Source organism: Crocodylus siamensis, chromosome 5 (assembly GCF_052110815.1).
Source record: "Crocodylus siamensis isolate JL-2025a chromosome 5, ASM5211081v1, whole genome shotgun sequence".
NCBI classification, from domain to species: domain Eukaryota; kingdom Metazoa; phylum Chordata; order Crocodylia; family Crocodylidae; genus Crocodylus; species Crocodylus siamensis.
In genome coordinates, this window is record NC_143399.1 from 30,547,992 (window position 1) to 30,563,110 (window position 15,119).

The following is a 15,119-nucleotide window of genomic DNA, read 5'->3' on the forward strand; positions in this document are numbered from 1 at the left end:
TGAGGTACCCCAGCTTGGCAACTGGTGCCTCCTGGGTGTGGGGGGGCATCCGGTGTACCCCTGCAGCTGATCGCCAAGCCAGGGGAGGTGGGGGGCCTCCCTGCGCACTCCCTGGTGGACCCAAAAGTGGACTGGATGTACTTTTGGTCCACTTCTGGGTTTGCCGCTGAGCATGCGGGGGGGGGCACCCCACACTCCTGTGGGACGTTCCATCCCCCACACCATCGCAGAGTTCCTAAGCCGTGCCTGGTACCTCGAGGTATGTAGAAAAAACATTTAAAGCTGTGCCTATGACCGAATAACTGATTCTCTGAATCATCATTGAATCTTCAGATTCAGATTATGCCAAATTGAATTGGGGCAGTGATCTGGATCAAATCACTGTCCCCGATTTTGGACTGAATCCGAATCAAATACGGCGCGTTTCACATACCCCTAATGTGCTCTAACGCATTCTGATTAGAACATGCCAGAGCTTGAGCATTCTAGTCTGCTTGAGCATTCTAATTAGAACACTTCAGCGTGCCACAGCATCTCATGTATTCAGTGTCCTGCATTTCAAAATGGCAGGGGGGGCACTTTTAAACTCGTTAAACAGCCCCTATGGCCATTTTGAAACATGCGACACTGAATACATGAGATGCTGAGGTGTTTTAATTAGAGCAGCTCCTGTGAGGCTCTCTAATTAAATCCCTCCCTCCCACCCCGCAGCACGTGTATAGGCACCCATACTGAATTTATGCCACAGACAGTAGGTGCTCAGGGTTGCTCTGAATTGGGCTTAAGAAAATAAATCAAACAGTTGGCAAGATGCATAGCAAATGGTTTTAAGCAGAGGTGGAGAACTGTTTCTCTCTCTCAATTCCAGAAGTCCTCTTGTAGGCTCCAATTCAGGAAAATACTAATGTTCTCAAATTTAGGGTGTTTTGCTTAACCAAGGCCATAGTGACCTCTTGGTAAGAGTAGATATTCTTACTTTGATGGTAAATATGGAAAAGGAAGCAACCAGAAAAGCAAATGTTGTATTCAAAACAGTCCGTAAGCTTAAGTATATGTGAAATGCATCTAAAAGATGTACATTATCTGTTAGTGAATGAGCTTTTCTATTTAGGAGAGAGGAAAATTCTAGTTCCAGATGAGGGAAAAGTAAGTAAACCAGTTCTCCTTCAATATTAAATTTTAAAGTCAAATAAATTAAGACACTGATAGTTGGTCAAAATCATTTGAAAATTAAGAATTAGAAAAAAGCTAATTAAGTGTTTAGCTAACTGAATTATCTTAATGACTGGCCATACCCGATCTTGTTGAAAGATGTGCAGTCAGCTGGGTTACTCTGTAAAGCTTAAACTACCTAGGTTTGATATTCAATATTACTAAATTGTAGATAGACAACCAGTGGTGGTTGAAAACAAGAAATGTATACTGCTAATTGGCTGCTATTATGCTTTTGGTACTCATGCCTCAGAGAAGAATTTCAGTTTCTTTTGTAACATCTAGGAAAGAAGAAAAGCTTACGAAGCTTTACTTCTTATGTTAGTCTTTTTATGAGGGTCTTGGTAGGACTTGATTCGGAGAAGAACTGAGAGTTTTTAATGTTTTTTTGAACTCTCACATTTTGGCCTATGAAAATACAACAAAGAGTATAGGGTAGACTGATGTATTACAGGATTCTTGGGAAGGATTTTTTTGTAATTTCTGATTATTTAAAATCCTTTCTTTTCTGGCATTGCAAGTTGCTCACCTATGAAGTAACAGCGTTGTCATTGTATCTTTGAACTCCCATAGGTATTCTCCTTTTGTGCATGTTTGGAGTACTGTGTCCAGTTGGGGGGCACTATAGGAAGGATGTGGACAAGTTGAAGAGAGTACAGTGGAGAGCAGTGAAAATGGTGAGGGGGCTGGGGCACATGATTTATGAAGAGAGGCTGACGGAACCTGGCTTATTTAGTTTGGAGAAGAGAAGACTGAAGGGGTTTGATGATGGCCTTCAGCTACCTGAAGGGTGGTTCCAAAGAGGATGGAGCTAGACTGTTCTCAGTGGTGGCAGGTTGCAGAACAAGGAGCAATGGTCTCAAGTTGCAGCAAGGGAGATTTTAAATATTAGGAAAAACTTTCTCACTAGGTGGGTTGAATAGGTTACCTAGTCAGATAGTGGAATCTCCATCCCTGAAGGTTTATAAGGCTCAGCTCAACAGAGCCCTGGCTGGAATGATCTAGCTGGGGATGGTCATACTTAGAGGTATACCGATACATCGGTCCACAGCCTGGGAGTCTGGAGAGCAGCATCCGCCTGGTAAGTCTGTTGGGGGGGAGGGGCATAGGGAGGGTAGATCAAGGCCCCTGAAGTGAGGGAGTGAGAGTGGGGTTGGAGCTGGGGCTAGGGATGGCATGGGACCAAGCCATGAGCGGCTCATCCAAAGGGTGCAGGGGGCGGTTCCTGCCACTGTGCACCCTGGGAGAGCCATGGGGGGCACATGCCCCCTAGATCTGTGCGCCGGGTGAGGACGGGCTGCTGCAGGCTGGGGCTGTGGCAGTGTCAGGCTCTTCGTGGTGGAGGGGGGAGTTGGGTAGATGATGTACTTAGGATGGGTAGTGGTGGTGCTGGAAGCAGAGGCTATGGCGTGGGCTACTTCCACCCCAGAATTCATCGTAGCTCCCCCCCGAACCCACCTCCCAGCACTGCTGCCACCTGCCCAGAGCACAGCCTGGGGCCAGCCCCCCACACCGGGATGAGCCTGGTGCCAACCCCAGCCCATAGCAGCAGCCTGCCCTCACCCCACGCACAGATGTAGGAGGCGCACGCACGCACACGCGCACACACGCGCACACACACCCTTGTGCCTGCCCCAGTGGTGCACGCAATGGCAAGAGCTGATCCCCACGCCTCTCGGACAGGCTGCTTGCGGCTTGGTCCTGCACAGCCCCAGCTGGGCAACCCTTGCCACAGCTCTACTCCTTTTTACCCCCACCCCCTGATCTGTTCTTCCCTCCCTTCTCCAACCCCCAACAGATTTACCAGTTGGACACTATTCTCCAAACTGCCAGGCTGCGTATTGGCAATCCGACCAGTATCGGCCAATATGGCTCATTAATAATCAGCTATCAGTATCGGCCCAAAAAATCTGTATCGGTGCACCCCATGTCCTGCTTTGATTAGAGGGTTGGACTAGATGACCTGCCAAGGTGCCTTCCAACTCTAATTTTCTATGATTCTATATTTGCTTAGAGAAATTATTCATATTTGGCCACTACTGTGAATTTCTCATGGCAGCAATCGTGTTGTGATTGAACAGACCTATTTTAGCATCATAGATATCAATGATGATATACAAGATATCTAGTATTTCTTATAGAGGATTGGCATGTTCTGAAGTTTTAAGTCATTGAGCACCCATTTGAAGCAATCTGATGAACTACATGCATTATGTTTAGTTTTATAATGTTCTTTTTTTCCTTCCACTAGGTCTCTTCTTTTCCCTCATCCTTCATATAAATTTGTTCACATGCACGTGTTGTTTCTCCATAGACTATTTGGTCTTAAGTTAGTTTTCCATGATCTAGTTTTTGTTGCCTGTTATGCTCCTGAGTATGTTCTTGAGTGCTCTGCTAAGATTCTGCTTTATTTTAAACTTGTAAACTTTAAAACCAGGTTGGAATTGAAAGTAGAAATTGCTCTACTATATTTGAGCCCTTTTTCTGCAGTCAGTACTGTAGATGAATTCCTGTGCTTGGGAAGAAACTCATTGGGTTGTGTAGGACTGCGTCCACATGGAATCATAAGCAGGCTTCAATTCTTTAGTTTGAATATGTGCAGTATATTTTTCTTATTCTTACACCCACATGTTTTGAGATTGAAAACAAGTTATACCAAAGGAAAGGAGAAGGAGGTTCATCATTTTGATTTTTGATTTTAGCAATGTTTAATTCTTTCATCTCGTTAAAAAACTATTTTTTGCAAGCACTTGTTAAGGAATGACAAAGTAGGCTCTTGTTCAGATGCTCTTATCTAGTGAAGTTCAGACAATCATCAAAACTTCCAATATTTTATCTCCGTCTAGAGGCTGGAATAACTAGCTAATCCTTCAAATTTTTTTTCATTTAGAGGGCCTGGTAAATTAGTCCAGTGTTACCCCAGTCCATTAAAAATTGCATCATCCAAGTGAGAATAACTCCTTTCCCCCTAATTTTATTTCCTTCAAATGTTAGAATGAACAGAGGGCTCTTCTGCTGTAGTCCTAATGAGACTGTTTAGCAAACATCCTTTCATCTGTTCAAGAGAACATTCTTTGTGAAGTTTGCCCATGGGTTTCTAACATCCATACTACAGAGACTGGTGTTTGGCAATATATTGTTGGCTTGTTTCTAAAAAATAGAAGTTACTCTTATGCCAGAAATGAACACCACTTGACATGGCATGTTACAGAGTTAAAATATTAGTAATATTAAAATTATGCTGTATGTTGCTTGAAATCACATAAATGCCTCCCACGTAGTCTTTTAGCTAGACAATGTAGCTTTGCCTCCTGGCAGTAGTAATTAGGAACAGGTTGTTTTACGCTGTTTTTCTGTTTATTTTCATATGTTTTTTGCCAAAATGCAGAAAACTGACCTTTTAGATTGAGATCATTTTGTTGGAGTATATTGTTGTTACACCTGCAAAATGTAAAGTAAGCTCAATAAAGGAACATATTTGTAATGCATACATTCTTAAAAATGCATGGTATCTGTAGTGTGGTAAGAATTCAAACGGAGATGAACTTGTGGTCTTCATTTAAAATAGTATCAACTTACTTCCTGTGCTTTTTCCATCTAGAATGAAGGCAAATGCAAAAATGGCTTGTCCAAGGAATTTTAAAAGGTGTAGACCTCCTGACTGAAGATTTTTTGTTTTATTTTATTCCATTTCACTAGTTAAAGTGAGTATGAACACCTCTAACTACAAATATTAAATATTTATTTGTACTTGGTTTACAAAATGTACTCTAAACTCTTAACTATTTCTGTTATAACCGGTAGATGATATATAGTAGATTATCTAACCAGCTAATTTATGATGACTATTACATTTTGTGAATGGAAAAGTAAGCAAGCACATTCAAGTATAATTTGCTCCAAACTTAGTTCCCTTTGTGTACAATGTTTATTTATGGTGATATTCACCATACTAGCTAAATGTTCCATAGTTTTGTAAACTATGATAAGTGTCAGTAAGCCTACATTTGTCACACAACTCTGCTCCTTGCTTTATTGCTGAATAAAGGCAAAAGATTACTTTGTGAGAAATGGTATCCACAGAGTACAAACAGTTAAGGTTGTGCTGTGTTTCCATTCCAAGTGATGCATTCTCTTTTTCTCAGACGACCAAAATTTCATGCAACAGTATTGATAAGGAAGTCAGACAATTCTGCTATTTTTAAAGACATAAATTCTCTCCTTTACTAATTGGATAGAAGAATTTGGCAGCAGTAATAATTTAAGGCATTAGAAAACTGAACTACAAGAGCAGTTAACAATTTATTCTTTGATTCTTGTGTTCTTCTTTCCAGAAGAAGAAATGTTACTCATACTATTGTTTTGTATTTAAATTACACTATAAATGAGCAGCTTTTGTTATTTCCAGTAAGAGTTTCCTTATCTTCTATGTTTTTAAGCTTGTTCTTTTCTCAAAGCAATAGAAAATATACTGATTGAATGGGTTTCTTTTAATCTCTGGTATACTTGAGTAATACAGCATCCTCTTGTTTATAATGTTCCTATTGTAACTTGTCTCTGCAGTGAGGTCCTCTTTCTTCATTAAAATAGAAAAGTTCTCAGACTGGATGTTGGATCGTCAGTAGTGAAGCCTTTCTTAATTATATTTAAGGTCAGATCCTGCTCCACCTATTAGCTATCTAAATGGATTCTGTTCTACCCTCTGAGTCCCTTAAAGTTCAATAAGGCAGCTGTATTTTGTAATAAGCTGCTCTCTTATCTTTCAGAGTAAATCACACAACAGCAGCCAGGAGGAAGACAACCTACTCTTCTTTTGTATTAACAGTTTATCAGGAATTTGAACAGGGTGAAATAGGGCTCCTACATACACGCAGGGTGCCTCCTCCAAAACACTGGAAATCCAGCACGCTGGAGCGGACTCAATTAAATTGAGTCTGCTGGAGCATGGAAGTTGACACGCTTTGGCAGCCTTGCTCATCACATGCATCAGCTTCGCCGCTCATCTCTGGGCTGACAGAATGGCAGCAGGGCACTTTCTGAACTAAAGCTCATCGGACACGTTTTATTTCAAAGCCCTCTGCTGCCATTTTTTCAGCGTAGGGACACACGGTAATGCTGATACACATGACATGGGGGCACTTTTTAATGATCATGGCTAACTAATTAAAGCGCTTAGTGCTGCATCCAGAAACGCATGTAAAAATGCCCTCTGATGCCTGACAAGTGGAGTAGAATCTGACTCTTGACATTTATAAATTCCTGTGTGCATTAATCTGGGTATTCTTAGTATTCTTGAGTTACACACATCTTAATCTGCTATCCCACAGGGGAAGAAATAGTAATGGTGAAATCAAAAGAAATCATGATTGAATGAAGCATTTAGAGTTTAATGTCTGAAATCAATTATCTATTTGTGTGGCTACCCTCAGTGGTAAAGTTTGGTTGATAAGTAATGTGCTTTTGGGGAGCCAGAATCATAAGCCTTTACCACTAAAATCATTTTGAAGCTTCACATGATTTCAGTGGATGCTAGGTCAGGCCCTAAATAACTTTCCTAAAGTTACATGACAAATTGTTGGATAGGACTAGGTCTCAGGAATTCCATGAGACCAGTGCTCTATATATTTAAGGAGTTGCTTTGCTTTAATAATATTTTCAACATTTTCTAAGGTTCTCTTTCTCTCTCTCTTTTTTGTTTTGTTTTTTTTTTTCCCCTCCAGTTGCTGCTGTTCTACAGGTGAAAGACATGATTACATTAACAGAACTCAAATATTTAGCAGATGCCCAGTCATCCTACCACATATTAAAACCATGGTGGGATGTCTTCTGGTATTACCTCACTATGATAATGCTGCTAGTTGCTGTACTAGCTGGGGCCCTCCAGCTCACTCAAACCAGATTGTTGTGTTGTCTTCCTTGCAAGCTAGAATTTGACAATCATTGCGCAGTGCCTTGGGATTTGGTTAAAACCAACCTTAACATGTCCTCTAGCTCTGCAGCGCAAATAATTGCCCCTCCTAAAATCCAGACTGATCTTCACCGGCAGCAGTATTCCTACATTGATGCAGTGTGTTATGAGAGACAGCTTCACTGGTTTGCCAAATTCTTCCCATATGTAGTGCTTCTGCATACTTTCATATTTGCAGCTTGCAGTAACTTCTGGCTTTACTACCCTAGCACAAGTTCAAGGCTTGAGCATTTTGTGGCCATCCTTCACAAGTGTTTTGATTCTCCATGGACAACCCGTGCCCTCTCAGAAACTGTTGCTGAGCAGTCTGCGAGGAATCTGCCACTATCCAAATCCAAAATACTGCTTTCATCACCTGGGAGTTCAGAAGCACGGGCAAGCAGGCAGTCTCTACCCTATACGCAGCCTGGCTTAGAACCAGCTGGAAGAGAGAGTTCCTCAAGCGTTCTAGACAAAAAAGAAGGGGAACAGGCTAAAGCTATATTTGAAAAAGTGAAGAAATTCAGAGTTCATGTTGAAGAAAAGGATGTCATATATACAGTGTACATGAAGCAGATTATAGTAAAAGTAATTGTATTTGTAATGATAATGATTTATGTCCCCTATTATTTTACCTTTATTACACTTGAAATTGATTGTGTCATCAATATTCAAGCCTTTACAGGTTATAAAAGGTACCAGTGTGTTTACTCACTAGCAGAAATTTTTCAAGTACTGGCTTCTTTTTATGTTGTTTTAGTAATCTGTTATGGCCTAACTTGTACATACAGTTTGTGGTGGATGTTGAGAAGTTCACTTAAGCAATATTCTTTCGAGAAGTTAAGAGAGAAGAGTAATTACAGTGATATTCCAGATGTAAAGAATGACTTTGCATTTATTCTTCACCTGGCAGATCAGTATGATCCTCTTTATTCACAACGGTTCTCAATATTCCTATCTGATTTGAGTGAAAACAAACTGAAGCAAATTAATCTTAACAATGAATGGTCAGCAGAAAAACTGAAAAACAAACTAATAAGAAATTCCCAGGACAAAATTGAACTTCAGCTTTTCATGTTAAATGGGCTTCCTGACAGTGTCTTTGAACTGACTGAAATAGAAGTTTTAAGTTTGGAATTTATTCCGGAGGCCAAGCTTCCTTCAGCAGTGAGTCAGCTACTCAATCTCAAAGAACTTAACCTTTATCATTCTACATTAACTCTGGATTACCCGGCACTAAGTTTTCTAGAAGAAAATCTGAAAACATTACGTCTAAAATCCAGTGAAATAGGAAGGATTCCACTTTGGGTCTTTCATCTAAAAAAACTGAAGGAATTGTGTTTAACAGGATGTTTTATGTTGGATCATCAAAACACTATATACAATGAAGGTTTTCAAGAGCTAAAGAATCTGAGATCTATTCATTTAAGAAACAACCTTTCCCGTATACCTCAGGTGGTTACAGACCTCTTGCCTTCTCTGCAAAACTTATCTATCGACAATGAGGGAAATAAACTTATAGTACTAAATAACTTAAAAAAGTTGGTAAATCTGAGAACCTTGGAATTGATTTGTTGTGACTTAGAGCGCATTCCACATTCTATTTTCACCTTAAATAATCTGCGTGAATTAGATTTAAGAGAAAACAATCTCAGAACAGTGGAAGAAATAATTAGTTTTCAACATCTCAAGAACCTTTCTTGCTTAAAATTGTGGCACAACACTATTTCATATGTCCCAGTGCAGATTGGAGCATTATCAAACCTGGAGCAATTGTATTTAAACTACAACAACATTAAAACTGTCCCACTGCAGCTATTTCTCTGTAGAAAGTTATACTATTTGGATCTTAGCTATAACAAACTCACCTCCATTCCTGAAGAAATCAAATATTTGACAAATCTGCAGTACTTTGCTCTGACAAAAAACCATGTAAGTAGAACTTTTTAAAATTACTTTCTTAAACATTAGATATTTCCATTTAACCTACCCTGTTTTCCTGGGTGACATTTTGGCTTCCTGAGGTTTTCCAGCTTTATCAAATTGCGGTTAAAAGCTTTTTGGTCTAGGAAGAATGTGATCATATTTAGCTGATGTTAGGCTGAAAGTGTCTTAATCTGATTTAAAGGCTAGGGACAGACATTACACACAAATTGGTCTAAGTGATCAGAAATTGGTTTAAACCTGTAACAGAACAGATGTTCAATGCACATAAACCAGTTTGAAAATGGCTGAAACCAGTTTGAGATAAACGTGGTCGAATGTAGTATCCGACTTAACTGATTTGGCTCAAACTAGTTTATGCAGTGTCTGTCCCAGACCTCTTTCTGGCTTAAGGTAAACCAGACTCTTCCAGCATCCTGGCAAGCTCTCTGAGCTGGATGGGGCTTTCTATTCCACAGTAGGGCTGGTTCTTCCCTTCTGTTCCTTGGCTGCAGCTCTTGCAGAGACCTGCAGACACAGCAGCATCTGCCTGGCTTCTTCCTGCTCTCCCCCTCCCCTCACCACTCCCTCCTAAGCAGTAGATGTGTGCAAAACAGACCGTATTCAATTCGGATTTGGCCTGAATCAGGGACAGTGATTCGATTTAACTGATTTGGATCAATGTCTCTGATTCAATTTGGCTGAATCCCAATCTAAAGATTCAATACTGATTCAGAGAATCAGCGATTCAGCTATAGACACAGCTTTAAATGATTTTTCTACGTACCTTGAGGTACCAGGCATGGCTCATGAATGCTGCGATGCTGGGGTGGATGGAGCATCCCACAGGAGTGGGGGCGGGGCCCACATGCTCAGTGGCAAACCCAGAAGTGGACCAGAAGTACTTCCAGTCCACTTCCAGGACTGCTGGGGAGTGTGCTGGGGGCCCACCTGCACACCCCTGGCTCAGTGATTTAGATGTGGGGGGACCCTGGGTGCCTCCCCAGACCCAGGAGGCACCAGTCACTGAGCTGGGTCCACTTTCCCCGCACTCCTGTGGGATGGTATATCTGCCCCAACATCGCAGCGTTCACAAGCCGCCTGGTACCTTGAGGTATGTAGAAAAAATGTTTAAAGCTGTGTCTGTGGTTGAATTGCCGAATCTCTCCAAATAAATTAGGAGGGTTCTGATTCAATTCGGACAGATTAAAGGGTCTCATGACTGAATCTCTGAATCTGAATTCAGCCATGGAATCTGGCCGAATCTCCACCAAATCAAATCGGGGACCGAAGCTTCGCACAGCCCTACTAAGCAGGGACCCTTCATCCCCTCTGCCTTACACAGACACCTCAGCATTAGCTAGCAGACCACATGCTGACTACATTTCCATGCTGTGGCAGACAGCAGGGCTTTTTGGAGCTAATCAACAGCTCAGCTGATTAATGTCCCTCACTTCCTTCTTGGTTTAAGAAGAGCTTGAACTAATGAGAGAGGCTGTTTGTTTTATGATGGGGTGATAATTGCTGATAACAGAGTTGATCAAAGCTCTGTTATCAAGGAGGGGGAGAACCCCTCCCTAATCCTGCAGGGGCCTGGCCACGTTCCCCTCAGCTCAGCCCTGTGGAATGGAAGGGAGGGCTGCTCTAGAGCCCCCTGTCTTCTAGCCTGAGCCACTGCAGGCATGTACCTGAATGTCTGGGATGTCTGTGCAGTTGCAAAGTGATTTAACCTAGCCAGATCAGACGAACGTGCAAAGAGATTGAATTAATTCACGCTAAGGCTTTTTTAAAGTCTGTTTCTAGCCAACATGACTGCAAAATTGAATTGTTTAATCTAACCTGATACCGCACCACTGCATTTTAACAGTGCTAAAATGTTTATAGTACAGAGCAGTGTATCCACTATACTATTGGGATGCCACTTTGCTTTTCCTAGCAGACGGACAGTGTAATAGGGCTTAAAACATGCTAAAGACTTTACACAGGATCTCTTTAGATGTATGAATTTTGCTAAACAGGACTCCTGAAAAGGCAATAAAAGGTAAGGCAGAAAAACAAGCTAACTATGCCAGCAATTTGACTGTGTTGGAGGGCCGCACCCAGAGAGTGGTGGTGGATGGGTCATTTTCGACTTGGAGGGATGTGGGCAGTGGGGTTCCACAGGACTCAGTCCTTGGGCCTGCATTGTTCAACATCTTTATCAGTGACTTGGATGAGGGGGTAAAAAGCACCCTGTTCAAATTTGCTGACACTAAGATGTGGGGGGATGTGGGCATGCTAGAAGGGAGGAATAGGCTGCAATCAGACCTAGACAGGTTACAGGGGTGGGCAGATGAGAATAGGATGGGATTCAACACAGACAAGTGCAAAGTGATGCACCTGGGGAGGAACAACCGGCACCATACCTACAGGTTGGGGAACTCCCTTCTTGTCAGTGCAGAGGCAGAAAAGGATCTTGGAGTCATAATTGACTCCAAGATGAACATGGGCTAGCAGTGTGGGGAGGCAGTCAGGAAGGCCAACCGTACCTTGTCATGCATCCATAGATGCATCTCAAGCAGGTCCAAGGAGGTGATCCTCCCCCTCTATGCGGCAATGGTCAGGCCACAGCTGAAGTACTGCGTCCAGTTCTGGGCGCCGCATTTCAGGAGGGATGTGGACAGCATGGAGAGGGTCCAGAGGAGGGCCACTCGCGTGATCAGGGGGCAGCAGGGCAGGCCTTATGAGGAGAGGCTACGGGACCTGAACCTGTTCAGCCTTGACAAGAGAAGGCTGAGGCGGGATCTAGTGGCCTGTTGCAAACTAGTCAGAGGGAACCAGCAGGCACTGGGGAAGACCCTGTTCCCACGAGCCCTGCCAGGAGTGACTAGAAATAATGGTCACAAGCTGGCAGAGACTAGATTTAGGCTAGATATCAGGAGGCGCTACTTCACGGTCAGGGGAGGCTAGGATCTGGAACCAACTTCCAAGGAGAAGTGGTGCTGGCTCCTACCCTGGGGGTCTTTAAGAGGAGGCGAGATGTACACCTTGCTGGGGTCATTTGACCCCAGTACTCTTTCCTGCCATGGCAGGGGGTCAGAATCAATGATCTGCTCAGGTCCCTTCCGACCCTAGAAACTATGAAACTATGAAATATCTTCTGAAGAATTTAACTTTCAGGGTGTAAACAGGTACAGCACATGTCAGTTCTCTGGGGAGAGAGCCTTTTGTCCTGGGATCCTTCAGAGGTACCAGTGTATATTGTTCTGCTTTAAGTACCTGTGAAATATACAAGATAAAATGTTCTAGCACATCCTCTCCCCACACTCCCAACAGTGCTATGTAATCTTAAATTATTTTCATCTTATTCAAGTTAATTGCCAATCATTCCAGGGACCAGGCTGTTGCATTGTATGCTCTCCCTGGCTACCTACTGGTAGAGGAGTAGCAATACAGCTTGGGAGGGCTATGGAGGTAAAAGGGCAGCACTGCTTCTCTTTTTTCCTTTGTCCCAGGTTTTCACTTGGATCATGGCCTTATACAGATGTTCAGTATCTCCTGAAACAATCACTGCTCTCCTAGTAGAGACCAAGAGTGTACAGATAGATGTTCAGGATTTTTCTTCAAGAGCAAAAATGTCTAGGAGAAAAATAACCTGGGAACAACCAAACCTAAATCACTCTTGGGAGAGTTTTTCAGCATCAGAGCACACTAACGTGCACAGGGACCCCCTGAGTGAATAACATCTGCACTGCAAGCTCTGTGCTCTTCAGGGGCTTAGTATTTGAATGTCTGTTCAGGGATGTCCAGGTATCTTCTGTTAGGAAAGCAAATCCATGATAATTATTCCAGATCATTTGACTGTGTGCATGCAGCCCAAATCAGGGCTGCTTCGAATGGGACCTCTGTTTAGAGCCTCAGTTAGTCATATCCTTATCAAAACAAACAGATGAACCCAGAACTGGTTTTATGCAGATATCAACACATTTAGATTGTATAATAAATACTGTTATATAATAATTTGTCATTTCTTCAGTCTTTCTTTTTTTAATTCAAAAAACATTTTTAGAGTAGAAAAATGTATTAGGTTTTGGAAGATGCAAATTTCTGCATAGGCCAACAAGTTTTAATTTCCACATTCTCTATTTATCTCTCTCTTAGATTGAGAAACTGCCAGATGGATTATTTCAGTGCAAAAAACTGCAGTATTTACTTCTGGGAAATAACAGCCTGATGAGTTTGTCCCCTCTTGTTGGTCAGCTGTTGAACCTCATTCAGCTAGAGCTTGTTGGAAACTACCTTGAATCACTTCCTGCTGAACTGGAAGAATGTCAGTTTCTGAAACGGAGCTGTCTAATTGTAGAAGAGAGTCTGTTGAAAACACTTCCGCTTTGTGTAAGAGAGCGTCTGCAAATGTGTGTGGATAAATAAGATGAGACTCTGTATGTCATCAAATACTTCAGGCCTTTACAGAAATATTAAGTAAAAGATAGGTTCAGGTGAAAGATGAGAGAGAGAAGTAGCCTAGTTTACAATTCATGCCTAAAACATATGTATTGATCTGAGTAAATTTTATTAAAAAGAAACATTTACACATTTAGTCTTAAGTAATGTATAGATTAGCAGGTAATTGCAGCTTTGTGAATAACCTTAAATGTAAATTATTGGGGCTCTCCTGGCTGATATGCTTAGGGTAGTAAATGTTTGTGGGCATGAGTGTTGCTGTTGAAGAACTGGTTACCTGGATGTAGTGAATGTCTCTTTATTTTGGGGGAGGCAGAGAATTTTGTTTCTCTTGAGAACAGCCTTTGTGTCTCACCATTCTGGGATCAAGAATTACCCATATTACTTTTTTTTTTTTTTTCTTTCCAAATATGAATCCTTTACTGACTTTAAGAGTAGCACATGTTCATTTAGGTCTAACTTATTTAAATAAAATTGTTATTTTTTCAGTTTCATGGAGCTTCTTGGAAATCATTTTGCAACTTACAAAAATTCATATTTAAAGTATATGGTCAGCACTTGCCCCAGTCTTATAGCTTTGGGAGATGCCACTTGATTTTCATATAAAAATGATAGGATGATTACTCTTCATATCCTCTTGTAAACTACTTCAGTATTTTATGTCTTTTTAGACTAGGAAGAAATGTGATAACTAACAGTGTACCTAGTAAATGGATTAAAATTTAGTTTGTTCTGATTTTATTTCTCTCTCTCTCTCAAAAGAACCTTGTGTATTCAAGTGGTGGCTACTAATATAGCAAAATTACCTTGCTTTATATACATGTTCTTAACTGTGGCAACAAGCAGATCATATTTCTTAGTATTTATCTTCATAGAAAATTATGGCAAATAAGAACAGTTACAATCTGTTTTGGCAATCCCAAATATCACTATGGTGTTTTCCCATTTGCCACTTACACATCCATTTATCAGTGCTTATCTCTGTCCCTCCAGTTGGTCTGTTTAGTGTGCTGGTGGGTAGGGAAATCTTGCATCAAAGATAAATGGATGGGGAAGGACAGGCATAGTTAAAACCAAGCCACACAATTCATAAATACTTAAAAACAAAACTGAACCAAATGAATCACAATGCCACTGTAAACTTTCCCCCACCCGGTGATATAATTTCACAAATTGTGTGAAGAGGGATATATGATCTTTTATAATCCCATCCTTTAATGTTTGTTAAAATGGATGGAAATAAAATGGATGTAGATTTTATACATTTTTTTCTGTATACTTTGTTTCATTATCTATTTCTAAGGTTTTATTCTACTGACATTTCTCATAACAACCAATATACATATTTTTGCCTCTGATGGATGCATTTAAAATTGTTAGCATGTTTTTCAGGAGCATACATCAGTAATACTTTTAATTTTACATCCTTAAAATTCAAATATAAAATATGGACTAGTGTTTATTTTTAAGCAAATAAAATGCCGAAAATTTTGATTAATATTCTTGATGTTGAGTAAACATACTTTGATATTTGTCTTTAAATCATCAGGGGAGGATTAACATATACGGTATATTTTTTAAAAACTGCTCCCAT

At 41.0% G+C, this 15,119-nt stretch overlaps 1 protein-coding gene across 7 annotated transcripts in view; it reads left to right on the forward strand.

The window, feature by feature from the left end:
- LRRC8B (leucine rich repeat containing 8 VRAC subunit B) overlaps window positions 1-14,835 on the forward strand; it is a 38,180-nt gene extending 23,345 nt beyond the window's left edge. For all 7 annotated transcript variants that reach the window (XM_090048375.1, XM_090048376.1, XM_090048373.1 and 4 more), the window contains 3 exons: window positions 4,814-4,916; window positions 6,933-9,091; window positions 13,223-14,835. In XM_090048375.1, coding sequence (XP_089904501.1) covers window positions 6,959-9,091; window positions 13,223-13,492 — 2,403 coding nt within the window. In that variant the 5' untranslated portion in view covers window positions 4,814-4,916; window positions 6,933-6,958 and the 3' untranslated portion in view covers window positions 13,493-14,835. The remainder of the gene's footprint in view (window positions 1-4,813; window positions 4,917-6,932; window positions 9,092-13,222) is intronic.
- Window positions 14,836-15,119: the final 284 nt, after the last annotated feature.